The sequence below is a fragment of the Phodopus roborovskii genome, unplaced genomic scaffold (assembly GCF_943737965.1).
Source record: "Phodopus roborovskii unplaced genomic scaffold, PHOROB, whole genome shotgun sequence".
NCBI classification, from domain to species: domain Eukaryota; kingdom Metazoa; phylum Chordata; class Mammalia; order Rodentia; family Cricetidae; genus Phodopus; species Phodopus roborovskii.
This window is the reverse complement of record NW_026126482.1, coordinates 6,446,724-6,466,392: the sequence shown is the minus strand read 5'-3', so window position 1 is coordinate 6,466,392 and position 19,669 is coordinate 6,446,724. Positions and strand designations below refer to the sequence as shown.

The following is a 19,669-nucleotide window of genomic DNA, read 5'->3' as shown; positions in this document are numbered from 1 at the left end:
ACTCACAGATCCACCTGCCTCTGCCTCCTGAGTGCTTCCTATGACGCCTCTCACTTGGCGTCTTTCAGCCTTTGCTTGGCTGCTGAACCATTTGTGTTCTGAACAAGGGAATTGAGTGGCTACAGGAATTTTAGAGACATTTTTATTTTCTGGCTTTATGCCTTTTGTTTTACTTTGAATGCTTTTCTACTTTTACTTACGATAACAAAGACACTTTTCAGTTACATTGGTTGGAGCTCTTAGACTGAATTAGGCTCCTCTCCCCTCTCTTTCAGGGTTTGTCCGAATGAGGAAGCACATGGCCCCTGTAAAGTTAAATGTCACTCCTCCTCTGCACTTGGGCCTTCTGCTGGAGACCCGCCTGTGACCCTGCGCCTGTGACCCTGCGCCTGTGACCCTGCGCCTGTGTCCCGCACCTCTCACATCTGCTGGCTTTGGTTACAGGAAAGTCTCTGAAGATTCCTATCAAATGACGTCAATGGCCAGCTTGTTTTCTTTCACTAGTCCAGCCGTGAAGCGATTGTTAGGCTGGAAACAAGGTGACGAGGAAGAAAAATGGGCAGAAAAGGCCGTCGATGCTTTAGTGAAAAAGCTGAAGAAGAAGAAGGGAGCCATGGAGGAGTTGGAGAAAGCCTTGAGCAGCCCAGGGCAGCCGAGCAAGTGTGTCACTATCCCCAGGTCCTTGGATGGACGCCTACAGGTTTCTCACAGAAAAGGCTTGCCCCACGTCATATATTGTCGTGTTTGGCGTTGGCCAGATTTACAGAGTCATCATGAGCTAAAGCCATTGGATATTTGTGAATTTCCTTTTGGGTCTAAGCAAAAGGAAGTCTGTATCAATCCGTACCACTATAAGAGAGTGGAAAGTCCAGGTAAGTTATGCTCAACCGAGAATTAAGAACAAACAAACCAGAAAACCAACATGTCTCTCACGGATTTGCATATAATAACTAGGCTTATTACATCAGCCTTTGTTAAAGATTGCATCTTAGGAGGAATATTTGGTTTTAAAGTTAACTTTTTTGAACATTAAAACTCTTTATTGGCTATTGGAACTCACTGTCTCTAATAACACCTATTACTTTTCTATGGCCGACATCTCTGTCATGCTAAACACATGTTGCATGTCCACATTAGACCCGGCTCCCTCTTTCTTTGCGAACTTTGTTGTCAACATAGCAGCTATTTTTCTGGCTTTACATTTCTCTGTCTACAAGAGTCTGTCTTTTTCATTAAATATGTTTCCTTTTTGCATGTGTATTTGTGGTGTGTGTGTGTGTGTGTGTGTGTGTGTGTGTGTGTGTGTGTATAACAGCATGTGTGGAGATCTGAGAACAGCTTTTGGTAGTCAGGAAGTCTTTCCTTGATCTTACTCATTATTCATTTTTTATATTCTTTACTAGCTGTTAGTGAATATAGGGCTCAGTATTTATCTATCTTTCTATTTACTTATTTATTTGTTGATAGTAGATGAGTTATTTAAGCTGATGTCTTAGTCCTTTTATTGCTGCTATTAGCAGAATACCACAGACTGGATAAGTTCATCCTACTGAGAACAATTTAAAACAAAACCGTGTATCTCTAATTTGCACATTACTAACTAGGTTTATTAGCTAAAAGATTACATTAGCCTTTGATAAAGGTTAACAGTAGAAATCCAGGAGTGTAGAAAATCCAGGATTAAGAGACTGGAGTGGGTCTCATAATTAACTGTGCCACAGAAGAGCACATGAGTGTTGAGTGTCAGTGACAGAGAGGACAGAGGGAGGCAACAACATATATAGAGAAGCCTGGTTCTGTTTCTCCTGTGGTGCCAGGGATCAAAACCAGAGTCTTGAGTGTCCTCGGCGAGTGCTCTCCATGACATCATGCAACCTGTTGACACAAAGACAAGTCCACCTCTACAGGGACACAGTCTCGTCACCTTTAGTTAGGCCCCACCTCCTAGCTCTGTCATGTTGGGAATTAAGTTTCTGGCCCATGAACTTGGTAAGATTTCCCACAGTAGTTAGGTTCTTTAGTTATCTGTTGCTACACAACAAATAGCCACATGTGTGGTAGTTTAAGCATAGCACATATTTATTACCTTATAGTTTCTGGGGTCAGGCATCTAATCACCCTTAACAGGGTCTTTTGTGAGTTTCTCCTCAAGGTGTCTATCAAGGCTGAGTTTTTCTTGGAAGTTCAGTAGGTTGGGGGCTACTTTCAAGCCCGTGGTGATCCTGACAAGATTTAGTTCTGTACAGGCCGTTGGGCTCTGGCTGGCTGTCAGCCCCCACTTGCTCACTGTGGCTGGCCGCCTTCACCAGAGGTTCATCTGTGTACTGTTCTATACTGCCTCTCTCTCACAGTGCTACATTTTCTCCCTCTACCAGTCTGGTTCTCAGAGCATGCATGCATGTTATGGTCCTGTGTTTTCCTGCAAGAGGGCATTGACTTCTTAGGGAGTATGAACCACACACACACACACACACACACACACACACACACACACACACCCATTCCTTTGCCATTATTCCGTTGCTTAGGAACCAGTACTCAGTCATCTGCTGAAGGGAGAGGGTTATCCAAGCACATGAGTACCCGGAGTGTCTTCCCTACTGGAGGGGTTGTGAGCCTGATGTGCTTGAATGTGGAAACCTACATTGTTTCAGTTCAACCATGAGTTGCTGGTTCATATTCAAGGTCGGTCTGTTTCTTGGTGAGCCCAAGGAGAGCCATCGTGTAAGAGGATGGGGGAAGAAGAGAATAAGGCAGCTTAATGGAGGAATATTGTCTTAAAAACAAGCTAGGTAATTGCTAGCAGCACACCTAAGAATTTTGTCTGTTCATTCTCATAGTCAGGGTGTAATGGGCAGTGGCCAGTAGAATTGTCTTTCTTTTAGTCATTTTGTGTGAATGACAGGAGCAGCTCTGATACTTTAAAACAACTTCAGAAATACCTTGCTAGTTCAGCTGCTGGAAAGAAGCTGTAGAAACCTCATGCCTGATCCTAAGTCCACACACCTCAGGGGAAGGGGCAGCTTTGCTCTGGAGTAACTAGTGCTCCTCCTTGACCGAGCAGTCAGGACAGTAGACGGCTCCTGGCACTGTGCTAATAAGGCAGGGTATTGGTGACAGTGAAGGGTTTTGAGCACTCGCGGACAAAAGTGCTGGAGAGCAAGCACTGGCTAGCCTTCCTTACACACAGCACACAGGGGTGCATATAGGAGTGAGAAAGTGTTGCAGAAAGAAAAAGACGGAAGGTATAACAAGCAGAGAAAAATAAGGTCAGCCTGCGTCATCCAGTGTTTTATTGACTAGAAAGTATTATCTGATGGCTAGATTGTGAGTTCTGGAGTCATGATTTTGGTATACAGTTATCACCTGTAACCTCAGGCAGGTTACAGAATCTCTCTGTGATTTAGTGTCTGTGTGTATGTAAGTGCTTACTTAAAACGTTACATCGTCCCAGTCAGTTTCCGATGAAGGATCTTGTATTTCTCCAGGGGATTCTGTCTGTTCTGGAAATAGAACAGAAGGGATTGTGCAAAGAGGAAATGCTCCAGCAGACACTGCTACAGCTACTTAGAATTGAAAACTTCAAGAGTCAAGGGGCCAAGTAATTAGAATAAAGGGCTAAAAAAGACTACTGACAGGGTTTTAGTTTACCATGGATACAAAAGTTCTGAAAGTTTCCATAAAGAAAACACAGGACAAAACAGACAAACAAACAAAACCTAGAGATCTGAAGTATTGAAATTCTTAGTACAATTCTAGATCCTAGAAGAACATAAAGCATAGCCTTACAAATCCAGAAGGAAAACATGACCTGGGCTTCAGTATACAGAGAAATGAAAGGGAAGATAACGCCATTCATAGTAGGAAGCAAGCAGCAAGCGGAGGGCTGAGTCAAGGGAACGGGACCCAGCCAGGGAAATGTCCTAAACAGCAACTAGGGCAGACCAGAGCAAAGGACTGAGCAAACCACAGGGACACAGGAATTCCATAATAACTTTATTTATAACATCTGAAAACGTCCTATTTATGGGCTCTGACAGCTATGTTAGGATACTGGACTTAATACTTAAAATTAAGGACATAGTTATTAAAAACACTGCTCAGGAGGAAAATGTACAATATACTTGGCTCCACAATGGGATTTACATGTATTTTAGATATATAGCATGTGGGTATGAGTGTGTATAATACATGTATATGTAATAAACACTATATAACAACTGAACACAAATTTTTAAAAATATGTTTTTACGTGTATGTTTGTTTTGCTTGTATTACGTGTGTGCCTGGTGCCTGAGGAAGCCAGGAGAAAGCATTAGATTCTCTAAAAGTAGAGTTACAGTTAGGATCTCCCGTGTGGGTGTGGGTGATGGGACCAAACCTTGGTTCTCTTACAGACAACCAGTGTTCTTGCCTGCTGAGCCGTCTCTGCAGCCTCTTAGCCCAGTTTTCAATATATTAGGGCAGTAGAAAGGACTAGAATAATATAAGAAAGATGCCTCTCAGCCAGTCATCGTAGCGCTTGAGAGGCTGAGGAAGGAAGATTACTGTGTTTGAGGCTAGTCTGCGCAACAAAAGGATCCCATCTCAACTCCCTTCCCCACCAACAAAAACAGATACTTCATTTGCCATAAGAGCAAGTCTATAAGCGATGTCATAGAATCAGTACTATCAGTATAGCGTAGTGTTTAGCAGTGAGAGTCAACAAGAGCCGTGGAAGAGTTAAAATGGAAAAGGGCTGGGAACTGCTTGCATGTTGTCTCTCACTAAATATGTTGAGAGTACAGTCTTGTCTTTAACTTGCCACATATTTACATGAAAATAAAAAACTATAATCATTAGCATAGATATTATACAAATGAGAGGGAAAGCGGAGATTTTAGCTATACCTTCAAAAATACCTTGACTGAACTGAATTCTTTAGTTATTTTGTAGTTCTTCAGATTGCTAAATAGCTAAACATAAGTCCTTACTATTTTCTGCTCTGCTCTCTGATGGCAGCTGCCTCATCTTGCTCAAGCAATAGCAGCTGTTAATATACAGTAGAGCAAAGTAATTGTTGGCGTTACTTGCATACTTACTGTACTAATTTGGTAAAATTAAAATAGCAGCACAAAACACTGACCACGGGGTCCTCTGGTTTGTTATGTGTGTTCATCGTTACCTCAGAGAGGGGAAGTATGGCCTGGTTGACATAGACATAGATATTTGATTTTGTTCTTACTTCATGGTACCGGAATCACAGTAAGCTGGGGTTTTTTTGTTTGTTTGTTTGTTTGTTTTTGTTTTGTTTTGGGTTTTTTTGTGTTTTTGTTTTGTTTTGTTTTTTTTCCTGAAATGGAGTTACATTGACAACTAAAAAAAATGTTGTAAAAGAGATGAATCGGTACGTCTAGTTTCCCACAGGGGAAAATACAGCTCCTAGTCATTGTAGTTGGGGTCTTTAGCGAAAGTGGGCACTACTGGTTTAAACTCTGAGGGGGTTTGCATGTGTTCTTGTAGTCATATTTAGAGTATTGGTTGTGAGCAGAGGGCTTTTCTGTGGAGGATTGTCGTTGATAGAGAACAGTGCCAGTTTTCTGAGTGCTAACTGTGAGCTCTCTGACTGACTGGAAATGCTCACAGTTGGGAGTGCCGGGTTCTCAGGGTACCTCACACTGGCCTCAGCTCCTCTCCCTAATCTTAGTCTGTGGGTGAGCGCCCACACCAACTCAGTCTCTTCCTCCTGTGAAACCCTCTCTGTGTGTGGTTCACAGCTGGCTGGGCATGCTCATGTCTTGACTTCGCATTAACTGCATTAAATGCTGCTTCTTATGGCTGTTTTTACAATGGCTTGCATGGAGAATGGCACCCTTTCTGATTTCTTCTTCAGAGTCTGTGCAGGCTGAGTGCAGAAGGGCTTTGGTTTGGTTCTGATGTGAATACAAATTCAGACTCTACAGAATAGCCTTCCCAACAGTACACTTTATTTGCCTAAGGGCTCCCGACTGACTGAGTTTTGTTTTTCTTCCAGTCTTACCTCCAGTGTTAGTGCCTCGCCACAACGAATTCAATCCGCAACACAGCCTTCTGGTTCAGTTTAGGAACCTGAGCCACAATGAACCGCACATGCCACACAATGCCACCTTTCCAGATTCTTTCCAACAGCCCAACAGCACCCCTTTCCCCGTGTCTCCCAACAGCCCCTACCCCCCTTCCCCCGCTAGCAGCGCATACCCCAGCTCCCCGGCAAGCTCTGCTCCAGGAAGCCCGTTCCAGCTCCCAGGTAAGACTCCTCTGCTGTCCCTGAGAATGGGAATTGTTTTAAGTGCTGCTCTTCTGAGTGACATTTTCTTTTAAGAATTTATTTCCGCAAGAGTTAGTTTACTTTCCAAGTTCCATCAGAATGAAATACCTGCTGTTGCTGTTCAGGTGAACTTTGAAGGAACATAGTTTTAAGTGACATCTCAGTATGTGATGATGACAGTAATTAGACGTGTACCTGTTGTAGTGTGTGCCCTGGGTGGTCTGTGACCTCAGATTGCTGTGCAGTAGCTGCAGTTTCTTTGAACGTAGATGTCTTTAAAACAAAGGAAAAAACCTTGACCTTGGGTTCCATTTTAGTGTTGACCCTGGTACCCTGAATTAGCCAGGGTCTAAGTAGATGTAGGCTTATAGTAGGTATATAGGAGATGTGTGCAGTGTTCAGTAACGAATCTGGCTGATAACCATGCCAGTTTAAAGTGCTTTTGGAGTAATAGCTTTAAGGAGAATGAAGACCATATTCTTTGAGGAATGACAGTGTCTCGTGTTCTTCCTGTTAGCTGATACACCACCTCCTGCCTATATGCCACCCGATGATCAGATGGGTCAAGACAGCTCCCAGCCTATGGATACAAGCAGTAACATGATTCCTCAGACCATGCCCAGCATATCCAGCAGAGGTGAGAAGAGGCTCACTTTTGTTGGTGCCATTTTTATTTCTTTTAACTTCTTGGCTACGTTTTACTTTTTTGTAGTGTTAGGAATCCAATCCAGGGCCTCCTACTCTCCTACTATAGATAATTAATCTCCCACGGAGGTAATTTCCTGATCTTGGTCGTTTGTGCAAACACCTTGAGTGGAGTATGGCTATAAAAATCACTGAGTATGCAATCCAATGACTATGAAGTTTTGGTTCAAAATGTAGCTTAAAAACAGTGCCATAACCTTTCCCAAGAGATTTTACCCCATCCTGCGCTCAACATAGCTCTCTGTTCTTGTACAGATGTTTTTCCGAATGCTTCATAGAAACAGAGTCCTGAGGACAGTGAGATGGGTTAATGGGTAAGAGCACTTGCTGCTAAGCCTGGTGACGAAGGCTGGTGACGACACATGGTAGGAGAGGAACCCCTCCCTGATAAATAGATACAATATAATAGTAGAGGTATTATATAATACCTTTAAAAGATTCCTTTATTTTTGTTTTGTATGTGCACCACGTGCATGTCTGTGGAGGCCAGAAGGTGTTAGATCCCCTGGAACTGGAGTCACAATTGTGAGCTACTGTGTGGGTGTTGGGAACCGAGCCTGGGTCCTCCTCGAACCGTGAGCAGCAGTCTGAACTACTGAACCATCTCTGCGGCTTCCACGTATAATCTTTCGCATAGTGTTGCCGGGCTCACCTGTTCTGTAGCAGCAGTCAGCGGACATTTGAGCTATTTGCACTTTTGATGAGTAGAATGCCACTACTCAGGACTCTCATCAAAAGTGCGGGCCTTTGTGTGGCCATTGCCTTTTTCCCTCTCTCGGGTAGATGTTTGTGAGCAGGATGTCTGGGTCGTATGATAGCTTTAGCTATTTGAGAAATCGCCAGGCTTTTCAAGTGGCTGTGCCAGCGCCAGCCGGCACCATGTGAAGGCGCAGCTTCTCCACAGCTCCTTAGCCCTGCCACTGCCTAGCTTTTAAAGGTTACACTGCATGGGTATGAAGCACTAGTTGGACTTAATTTGTACACCCTATTGAGTAAGTTGAACACTGAAGAATTTCTTCCTTTGGTGTTAAGTCTTCTGCCCATTGGCTTGGGTGTGTCTTTGTGGGGGTGTAGAGTTTTTTGTAGATTCTGGAAGTGAACCACCTCTACCCTTTGTTGTGGTGTAATTTAACCCAGGTCACTGGGTAGCAGTATAATTATTTGCATGAAGAAATCCTGTACTAGATCAGTTTTTCTCTATTTAATTGGTATTTTATTAAAAATCTTACTGTGAATTTGAAGGTTTGTTTAGAGACTCTTAATTTTGTTAATTGGTCTTCATTACTATACTTGGTAGTATTGGTTACTAAATTTTATAGTAAAGATCTTGTGTGCATTTTTGTTAATCATGGCAAAATGCTCATAGCATAAACTTTTACCACCTTACTACTCTTATGTCCACGTTCAGTGACATTAGTCACACTCTCATTATTGTTCCATTGACACCATTCAGCACCATTTTACCTCGTGAAACTGAAATTCTGTACCTACTAAATAAGTCCTTATACCCACCTAACGCCTCACCCCTGCTAACCGCCATCATGCTCTCCCTCTGTATAATTTTGATTACTCTTAAGTACCTCATGTAAGTAGACCGTACAATACTTGCTTATTATGACAACTTACTGCACTTAGCACGACGCCCTAGAGACCTGTGTATGTTGGTGCGTTTGTCAGAGTCTCATTCCTGAGGTGCATGGTACTCCCTGTGTGTGCCGCCTGTGCTTGCCCTCTGCACAGAGGAGCCGCTGTGCTGTCCACACTTGCTCTGCTGTGCAAGCTGCAGCCAGCACACTCGGAGACTGTTGGTTACAGTGCTCAGATTTTCTGAGTCCTTGCATGTTTTCTTCCTGGTTGTTTTTTCTAAAATTAGAAGATTGAACTCTCCAGCAATTAGGATCGACTTGCATATTTCTGCTTTCGAACCTTTTGATGATTGCTTCATGTACTTAGGGCCTCTTGTCAAACCGTACAGTTCAGTAATATTAATACATCCGGCATTGTGCAGCTCTTGTTGCTGTTTCCAGGGCTTGTCATCCTCCTACAAAACGCCACGTCTGGTATGTCTCTCCATTCTCCTCCTCCAGTCCCTGGCCAGTCCTGCCTGACTTTTCCTGCCCTGGGTGGGCTCTCCAGTGCCTGTCCTCACTGTCCTTTTGTGCGTTGCCTCTTCCTCTTAGCATGGCATTTACAAGGGTTCCAAGTGCATCTTCAAATCTCATTCCTCCTTGGAGCTGGGAGGCATCTATGTTTGTTCCTGCATTTATCTGTTTATGAATACCTGACTTTATTCTACTTTTTTGACTTTTGCACAGCAGACTGTTGGTTGTGTCACTGTACAATCCGTCTTTCTGCGTGCGCTATATATGTGGGAGTAGAATTGCTGTGTTTTATATATATGTATGTATATATATATATATAGTATATATACTATATATATATATATATATATATATATATATATAACTTTAGAAACCCTAAACTCCGCACAACAGCTGTGTCACTGTGTTCCCAGTGGTGCCACGTGCGTTTCCCAGTTCTCCAATCCTCACCAGTGTGCTTTCTGTTGTTTGTGCCCTTGTCCTTGCTTTCCTCACCCTTATAATGGCTGGTCTAATGGCCGTGGGGCGTGCTGTATTACTGTAGGGTGTTTTAATTGACAAATAAGAAATAATGTGGTTTCTCCCCCATGATGTTACCACTCTGGTAATGCCTTACATTGACATACGTGTTTTAGAGATCAAATCCTGTCACTTTAGGTGCTGGGGAGATATTTCTGAGTAAAGCCTTGCTGTGCGGGTGTAAGGACCTGAGTTCAGATCCCAGGCATCCATATAAAAGCCAGGTGCATAGCACACCTTTATTCCAGTGCTCCTACAGGGGAATCCCAGGGAGTTTGAGAGCCAGACAGTCTTCCAAACCAAGTAGCAAAGAGTAAAGAGCCCCTGACCCCTCCCCCCAAGAGCTAGAATGCAAGGATCGGCCTCAGTTCTTGAGGTTGTCCCTGGCGTTCACACATGTACTAAGATAGAGTAAAAAGATACCGCCATTTACACTTTTTTAAATATCAGTGTGTGTGTTTGTGATAATAACCCACAGCTAACCCCGTACCAAATTGTGAAAAACTATTAAAATCTGCTAAAGTCAGTAACAGGGCAGCTCTGCGAGTATCCCTGGTTTCCTTTGACCCCCACCTAGTTCTTTAATTCATCTTTTTGTTTAGAATAACGTTACAGATACCTACTTAGTTAATTATTTTTTAGTTGCTGGAAAATAATTTTATTTAATTTATTAATTTAAGCCTATATTAGTTTATTGTAGACCTATTTCAGAGGTGCTGTTGCGACTGCATTTGGAATTGTGTCTTTCACAAATTATGTATGGAACCCCTAAGCACCAGTATGTTTGTATGTGGAAATGTGGGCTTTGGGGAGGCCGTCTGGTCTAAATGAGGTCATCAGGATGGGGTTCTCCTGCTGAGTGACTCTGTAGGAAGAGGAGTTCCCTTGTTCTCTTTCTGTCCTTGAGCACAAACCAAGGAAGTTTGTGCCAGCAAAAAGCAGGAGGGTAGCTGTGAGCAAACAGGGTGTGGCCCTCACTAAACACTGAAGCCACTGCCGCTTTGATGCTGGACCCCTGGCCACCAGGACTTTGGGAAACAGAACTCTGTTGCTTACATCACTCTATCAGTGATGTTTCCTAGAGCGTCCGACGCCACCTGGGACAGAAGTTGTACCTAGAAGGATGGGGTGCTGTTGTTTAGATATCTAGAAACAATGGTGTGGTTTTAGAATCAGTAGAGGCTGGAGTAAGGGCTAGCGAAGTGACTGATAATAAGGATTGAGGAACCCTTGCATTTCCTTAAGGAACATACTGATTTTGTGTTTAGAATCTAATGAAGCTGATCCTTCTGCACCCGCCGGCCTGAATGAGGCACACTGGGTAATGGAGGAATGGCCTTCCTTGTAGCAGAGTGGTAGCTTGCTTAGATTGTGTTAATGTTCTAGTGTTGTGTGGAGGGTAGAACTTTAGAGATGCAAAATCAGTTACTCAGCTGAAGAGATGCTTAAGCAAAATATGACTGATTTCTCGTGATTGCTAATAGCAAAATATAAAAAGAAAGATTAAAAAGGGGTTACTTAAAAAAGAACTTAACATTTCAGAGTTTTTGTTTTTGTTTTTTTTTTTTAATCATATACATGGTAAATACGAATGTGTGTCTGGAGAGAAACTAAGGGTTTTATTTACATTTGATAGTGATGTTACTGTGGATGTGAAGTATGGACCTGATCAGTCCCCTCTACCAGGAACAGAGTAGAGTTAGTTTCACTTGAGAGGACAGAGAGGTAGCTCAGCACTTCTCCAGTGAGATAGGAGTGGGTGCAGCCTGGAGTGTGTGGCAAAGCAGAAACAAGAGAGACCCTGCCTCAAAACAAAGTGGAGGGCAAGACGCTTCACGGGCACACAGCAAGAGGGCTGCTCTCCGTGTGTAAACCAGGGAGTCTCCACTAACAGCACATCTGCTGACTCCTGATATCTGAGCCTCTAGAACTGAGCAATAATTGTGGTGGTTTTGTTATTGTTGTTTTGTTTTGAATTTAAGCCATTCAGTCTGTGGTATTTTATTATAGCTATCTGAGCAGGCCAAGATGAGTTGCCCTGGACTCTAATGCAGGAATGTCAGTGAAACTTAAATGAAGTGTGTATTTTCATTGTCGTATAATGCTTGGCTAGGCTAACGGGTAAATAGTCAAAGATGCTGGTGTGTCAGATAATTGGTTACAGACTTCTTTTCTGCTTTCAGATGTTCAGCCTGTTGCCTACGAAGAGCCCAAACACTGGTGTTCAATCGTCTACTATGAACTAAACAACCGCGTTGGGGAAGCTTTTCACGCATCTTCTACTAGCGTGTTAGTAGATGGATTCACAGACCCTTCAAATAACAAAAGTAGATTCTGCTTGGGATTGCTGTCAAATGTTAATCGTAATTCAACTATTGAAAATACTAGGCGACATATTGGAAAAGGTAATCTTGTCACATTCAGTTGAATTAAGTCCTTTTTTTATTTTTTGTACTGGCTGGGTACAGTTCATTGCAGAAGGTACTGGAAACATCTAAATAATCTTAAGGCATGGCTTTTACCTCAAGTTGCAGATACTAAAGAATGTGATCAAATAAAGACATGACCACACTCCTCTCTCTTCGTCCTGCTTAGTTTTTGTGTCTAGCACTGAAGACTGAAGTCCTGCTCTCAGCTTCTTTGGTGTTTACCCTAACAGTTAGGGCAGCTTAAGTCAGGGCCTAATTGCGATTTAAGAGGCGCAGGAGTGTCCTCGGTGGCTAGAACAATGCTTGGCTCATAACATCATTTTTTTTTAATCTTTGCAAAATATATGCATTTGGTGAAGGATTGGAAATTTAAGGTTATTGCATTTAGAGTGTTCTCTGCTTATTCTAAGATTAGCATGGTATTAGAAGTAGAGTTGTAGCTAGAAGTAGAGGGAGACTATCAAGACACCTCATGCAATAGAGTTCACTTTTGATCTGCCAAGGAGTGTTGTTGCCAGAGCAGTACAGTACTTTATATACCGCATGGGTTGCCGGTGCCACCCAGCAGAGGCGGCGCCTTAGCAGGCTGCTTCGCCTGTCTCTTGAGCACTTTTGCTATTACGTCCCTGCTGCTCTGTGCTTCTTTGACTGGAGTGTTAAACGTCAGAGACAGTAACAATGGCAGATAATAATAATTGTGATAGGCTTTCTTATAGGAAAGAGTCAGAAAAATAAACTGAAGCCAGGTAAAGGAGCTCACACCTGTAGTCCCAGTACTTGGGAGGCTAAGGCAGGTGAGTCCCAGTTTGAAAGCCATCCTGGACTACACAGCAAGACTGTTTCTGTTTGTTGGTTGGTTGATTTTTGTTGTTGTTGTTGTTTCTTTTCTTTGAACAGTTCCTACTGATTTCTTTGTTTTCTTGTGAGATGCTTCTCTTTCGCGTACCCATCTTTTCAGTCCTCTCCTACTACAGTGGAGATAATTTAAGGGCGTCTCTTTGGTCAGTTCTAGGACCAGTTTTCCCTTACTGGCCAGCATTCCCGTTCTGCAGTCTTTGGAGCCTGCTCCATCTCCGTTTACTCAGAAGGAAACCACAGTTTGTAACATCATATATGGACAGATTCTGTTACTTAATATTTAGGCAGAGATTTGCATTTGTGGTGCTCTTGCTGAAAGGCACTGTGTGTAGTCATGAACAGTAATGGAAACTTGACCATTGAAGGTGCTCAGTATTCTCCTGTCATCTAGAACATGGCAGTTGGCAGCATGCTGTCGGATGAGTGAGGCAAGAGTGTGTGCTTCCGAATAATGGTGACTTATTTGAAAGTAAAGCAAAGTTTCAGTTCACAGACGCACACAGACATACTGTATAGGAACATATATGTAACTTAACCTGTGCTGCACATGACAAGGGTTACAAGGATGTGCACCAAATTCAGAGCACTGTCTACTTACGGGGATGGAAAACTTGAGGTAATTCTTAGATACATTGGAGAAGTATTTGGTGGGTGAGTTAGCTTTCTAGCAGTTTAGCTTAAATTCCACTGTTAAGAACTGCTTTCTCGTAGCATTTAAAAGTATGTTTGTAGAAAACTTTTACAAAGTTGTATTATATTATTTGGTGCGTGTAGGTATTTTACCTGTGGGTGTGTCTGTACTACATGCATACAGTGCCCTCCGAGGCCATAAGGAGAAGGATCTCTTGGGACTGGAGCTATAGATGGTTGTGAGCCTCCATGTGGGCACTGGGAATCCAGCATGGTCTTTTGCAAGAGCAGCCAGTGCTCTTAACTCCTGAGCCTTTGCTCCACTTCCAGGGAGGGAGGGAAGGCAGGCAGGCGGGCTTTTTAAAGGAAAGAAAAATGAGTCTGCCATCTGAAAGCTCTTCCTGTAATCTGAAGTCACCTGTGTGTGGATTTCTGTGGGAGATGGTTGAAATGCTGTGGTCTTCTTTGCTAGCAAGCAGTGGAAAATTTCACTCACTTTTCTGACTATCGATAACTCCAGGCATCTCTTTGAAAAGAGCATTTTTTTTTTTTTTTTTGGTGGAGCAAACAGGAACCCTGGGAGCAGACATGTTAATCACCCTGCCAGTTGCGGCCCCAAGAATCTTTTAGAGTTAGGCTGATTATTTTTGGCTACTGAAGGCCATCTAGTGGTGATTGTTGGCGTTTTTCTGCATTTCTGGGTGCCGTGCTTGCCTCACACACGCGCATGCGCACACGCACACTCACGCACACACACTCACACACACACGCATACGCACACTCACACACTCACACTCACACACGCACACACACTCACACACACGCGTGCACACGCACACACACTCACGCACACTCACACACACTCACACACGCGTGCACACGCGCGTACACACACTCACGCACACACACTCACACACTCACGCACACTCACGCACACACACTCACACACTCATGCACACTCACACACTCACACACTCACGCACACTCACACACGCACACTCACACGCACACTCACGCGCACACACTCGCACACTCACGCGCACGCGTCTGGCTCTGTGCAGTGCTTTGTTCACTAACCCCCCCCCCCGCCTGTCTTTAAGGTGTCCATCTGTACTACGTAGGTGGGGAGGTGTATGCCGAGTGCCTCAGTGACAGCAGCATCTTTGTGCAGAGCAGGAACTGCAACTTCCACCACGGCTTCCACCCCACCACGGTCTGTAAGATTCCCAGTAGCTGCAGCCTCAAGATCTTTAACAATCAGGAGTTTGCCCAGCTTCTGGCTCAGTCTGTCAACCACGGCTTTGAGGCTGTGTATGAGCTCACCAAGATGTGCACCATTCGCATGAGCTTTGTCAAGGTGAGCGGTTTGGTCTGTAATATGACTTTATGCAAAAAATTACTAGACGGAGGTCGTCACTACTTCTGACCCCATTTTGTTATATTTTAAATGAAATACTTCAATTTAACATTTTAGCCAAATGACAAGCTATCTCATTTTGTAATCTATACATAAAATCCTTGGTAATTTTGATATTGGGTAAGGATTTTAAAATATTTCAGCTAGGAGACTTAAGTTATTGGAAAACATTTAATACTGAAATTGCATTTTGAGTGCCTCAGATTCCATCACAGTGACTTGGGAGACTTAATTATGGTACTAACTTACCTTACTGTGGCTCAGTCCTGTGCAAAGGATTTATAAAGCCTATCACTTACTTTGTTGGTTTTGGTTTTTCAAGACAGCGTTTCTGTCTGTATCCCTGGCTGTGCTGGAACTCACTCTGTAGACCAGGCTGGCCTTTAGCTCACAGACGCCGCCTGCCTCTGCCTCCTGAGTGCTGGGATTAACGGTGTGCGCCACCACCACCTGGCAAGAGGGACACTATCGTTTACTCTTTTACTGCTTGTATTGAACATTTCAAAGATTGTGTGTCATTAACAAAGTGTCGGGGAATCCTAGTGGCAGAATTGTGCAGGTGGCACTGCCCCTCCCAGCCGCGGAAGGTTAGTTCAGAAAGAGCAGCAGCTCATGCGAGCGCAACTCTGCTTGCTCGTTCTTTGTTTTGGTTTATGGCATTTAATCTCAGTCCACTGGTTTTTGTTGCTTATCAATTATCTGAATTTATGTTCTCTTCCCTCTTTGGAAATACAGCTTTTTTTCTATTTATTTATTCTCCAGTTCCCCCGCCTGCACATTCCCCCCCCCCCCCGTTTCCCCGAGGCAAGGACTACTATAGTTAGACAGAGCTTGATAAATCAGGAAAAGTAAAAAGTACATATTTCAGTTTTGACTGGAACTTACTTTCTCTTATTAATTTCTCACCTTTAAGGACAATGGCATAATGTGATTACTACAGGAAATAAAAAACAAACAACAGAAGCCCCCAAACTCTAAAAATCTTTTTTTTTTTTTTTTTTTTTTGTGAGAGATCAGTCTGCAGCCTTTGTAAAATTTAAAAACATTCTGAAATAAATATATATGGCCCCATGGGTCTACATTAGAAATTCTGTTATTTATTAAAAGTTTGTAGCTTTGAGTAATGCAACCATTTTCTTTTAGTATCATGGTGAATGATGACTGGTTTTCTGTAGTTCGGTTTAAGTATGTGTTCTGTGTTTTTACAGTTGAGCTTTTTATGGTTATAGTTGGTGTAGACTGTTGACTCTTTAAGAGGGATTTGATGTGCTTCCTCTTCTGTTTGTTTTCAGGGCTGGGGAGCGGAGTACCATCGGCAGGATGTTACTAGTACTCCATGCTGGATTGAGATTCACCTCCATGGGCCTCTCCAGTGGCTGGATAAAGTCCTCACTCAGATGGGCTCTCCTTTGAATCCCATCTCTTCTGTTTCATAGTGCAGGCATGCTCCTTTCGACTGTATCTTCAGTGGACTTGTCTTAATCCTAGAGGAATTTCCAGTACAGACACTGTGAGCTGACATGGAAAAACAGATATTATGGCTTATTTTTTTCTACATAATTGTGACCAACACATTTGTATTTTGTGATGAATTTATATTTGTTTGTATTCATGTTCATTGTGATTAACCTTCAAAAGTATTGTAAACAATGTAGAGTATTTTGCCCCCATTGAGAAGTTTGGCATTGATCTTAAACTGGAACATGCTTTTGGTTATTGTCCCAACAGTTTTTTAATTTGTTAATTTTTTACAAAGTAGTGCATCATATAATGAAGATTTATCTTGTAAGAGGGCAAAAAAAAAAACACACGAAAAGTACTAGATGATAATGTTTCTGGTAATTTCTTTGCCCTACCACCTTTGTTTTGCGAAGACATATGGTAGGGACTTAAAGGGAACTGCTGACTCTCATTTGAAGGACACTGCACTCCTAACGTGACGTTCAGTGAAAGCAAGGTGGTGGATTTCTAGATGTCATACATTGGCATTTAATATAGCGAAGTGTTTGTCAGTGGAATGTGACTTCTTGCTATATATCATTTGTAAAACATTTCCTTTTTAAAAATCTCTATTATATGTCGTTTACTCAAGTTTGTCATAAGTTTTACTTAATAGTTACAGTGTGTGCATGGCCTTGTTCAGCGGTGTTTGCTGCTTTGGGCCAGTGTTTTAATAATGTGCATTAATCTTTTCGTTTTGCACTTTTATGGGTGACAGTTTTTAGTGTAACTCTGGTAACGCAGTCAGGTGATCTGGTCTCAGATCTTCTCTTTCCCTCCTTTGTATCAACACTGCCATTTAGAGACTGCAGTTGTAGGTCAGGATGCTTTTTCTAGCTTTTAATTTTCAGTCTGGTTTATGAAGTTGTTGTTCTGTAGTTCCAGCTAAGGTGCCTGTGAATTCCTTACAATGTTATGGGTGTTATTAATGTTGAAAGGTCGTGGACTTAATACCATTGCTCTTATACCAGACTTCTCATACAAGGACCTATGCAGTGTAGCCACCAGGGGCTTTGGTTGGGCCCCTAGGATGAGGCTGTTGCTGTGATGTGAATGAGTCATCAGAGGGGGTTGGGACAGCTCAGATGTCCTGTAACAAAGAATGTAGTCTTGTCTCCTTTTGTGTCAATGCTCTGTCTTTTTCCTTTTTATCCTTTTAGAACCTACTTTGATGCTAATCTCCGGAACACCGTCTTCTCAGACACAGGGTGTGGGTTCTCTAAGACACCCATGTAGTTCAGCCTAAGGACCCGTAACCACTTTCTAGGGAGCATTCAGATGGGCAGTTACGGCCTGAGGAGGAAGAAGATGACCTAATTTCCCCATCACAATGAGAAGCTTGATTCCCTAGTGCCACTTTATTCTGCTGCTGAAAATGTTGTTTTGGTTTGACTTTTTACAGTGCCCTTCTGCTTTTATGAGGAAAACATAGCTCTTTGGGGGGGGAGGGGGGAGATACGATTCCTTTTGTTTTCTGGTCATTATGTATTGCCTTTCAGAGAGTAGCCATGTGGGTGGCTTTACTCCTTCAGAGGATGTGCTTTGCTGGGCTGGGCCTTCAGTAGCTGGGGCCCTCAACATCAGTACCCATGGCATACACTTGCAGAGTGTATCAGCCACATGGAAGAGAACATCTGCTTTGTAGTTGTTCCTTTTTTTAGCAGGCTCATGGCACAATCTTTAGGAGCAAGTTTGTAGGGAGGCGTCTCGAGTTGAATGACAGGCACATACATGTCAGTGAGCTCTGTTGAAGTCTGGAAATGCGTGCCTTGCTCGCTCCTTTTTTCCACCAGTGGGTTATGTATTGTTTCTCCATAGTCTTCGTCCCAGACTTCCGGGCTGCAGGGTTCTGTGTGATTGGCCTTCTGTGTTCAGGGTTTCTAGGAGACGTGCGAACCTGTCTCTTAGAAGGTGTCAACACCACATGTGGTCTGTGAATGGAGACTGCAATCTACCTGCCCCTCTGATGTCTGCGGACATACTTCTGTCTGTGGGCGGAAAAAGGAGCTCGTAAGGTGAAAGGAAAGAGACGTAGCTCTGGCCCGCCGACAGCCGAGCGTCCAAAGAGGCTGTTTGTGTGGGGGGTAAAAAATGGTTGCCGTGAGACCCAGAACAGCAGCACTGGTACAGTCTCTGTGTCTGATGAGTCTCCTGTGGTCCAGGCTGGCATTGAACATGCTAAGTTGCTGAGGGTGGCCTTGAACTCTGATCCTTCTGTGTCTACCTCCCAAGTGCTAGGGTGACAGACACCCACCATCACACCCAGTTTCTGTGGTGGTGTCCATCAGACTCAGGGTTTCGTGCATGCTAGGCGAGTGCTCTGCCAAGCAAGTAACATCCCCAGTTCAGTGTTCACATGTTTAGCATGCAAAATATACTAATATATGCCAAATAAAAAGATAGATTTGCAAATAATGAAAATTGCCATCAGTTTGGTGGATTCTGCAAATCTCAGTCATAAATTACGGCAGCGAGATGCCAACTAGAAAAAAGCAGGACCTGAGAGGTGCATTTGACTAGTGTCTCTACAGGGTAGCATGATGGCCTGGTTGTTGTTATCAAACTAAATTTTATTACCTATAAGCTAGCAGGCATGCTGTTGGTCTTCCAAAATCACAACTACACTTTAGAGAAAATTGTAGGAAGAAATCAGTTAAAATAGCAAACTAGTAGAACAGAATATGAAACTTTTTTTCTGTAATGTTCGTGGTTGCTGGTATAAGAGAAGTGGCTGTAGGAATTAGCTGGGTTGCTAGATGAGACCAGTATGAAGATTGCTGGATATAACACAACCAGCTACACTAATACTGCAGATAGGAAATGTGCCATTGTTTATAACATTTTAAAGTTAGGATGCCTTTGGGGGATGTGAATGACAGTGACATGCCAATGTGAAGTGTACTGTCTTACCTTGCATAGCCTCTCTGCTGCCCAAGAGGGCTTGTAGGGAACATTCCCTTCCCTTCCCTTGCCAGTGGTGCCTTTGGGAGGGGAGAGTTGCAAAACAATGAAATCTTACTGATGTGGGGAAACCGAGTCAGGCTGGCCTGTCAAAATTTGTGCTTGCACTGCAGAGAGCTGCAAGACCGCTCAGGTCCCTGCCTCCGCGCCTTTCCTAGTCACTGCCCTTGGAGCACTTGGGCTGTTTCTCTGTCTCATCTAAAGTTGTATCTCTTGCTTCCTGAAGAGGAAAGACTCTTGAAAATCATTTTTTCTTTCTTTT

The 19,669-nt window shown here is 43.2% G+C and overlaps 1 protein-coding gene across 1 annotated transcript; it reads left to right on the top strand.

The window, feature by feature from the left end:
• The first annotated feature begins 392 nt into the window (after positions 1–392).
• On the top strand, positions 393–17,037 carry Smad5 (SMAD family member 5). The gene is made up of 6 exons (XM_051194171.1): positions 393–872; positions 6,014–6,265; positions 6,804–6,923; positions 11,796–12,017; positions 14,630–14,886; positions 16,239–17,037. The coding sequence occupies exons 1-6, from the start codon at positions 470–472 to the stop codon at positions 16,380–16,382; spliced, it is 1,398 nt and encodes a 465-aa protein (XP_051050128.1). The 5' UTR covers positions 393–469; the 3' UTR covers positions 16,383–17,037.
• The last annotated feature ends 2,632 nt before the right edge of the window (positions 17,038–19,669 follow it).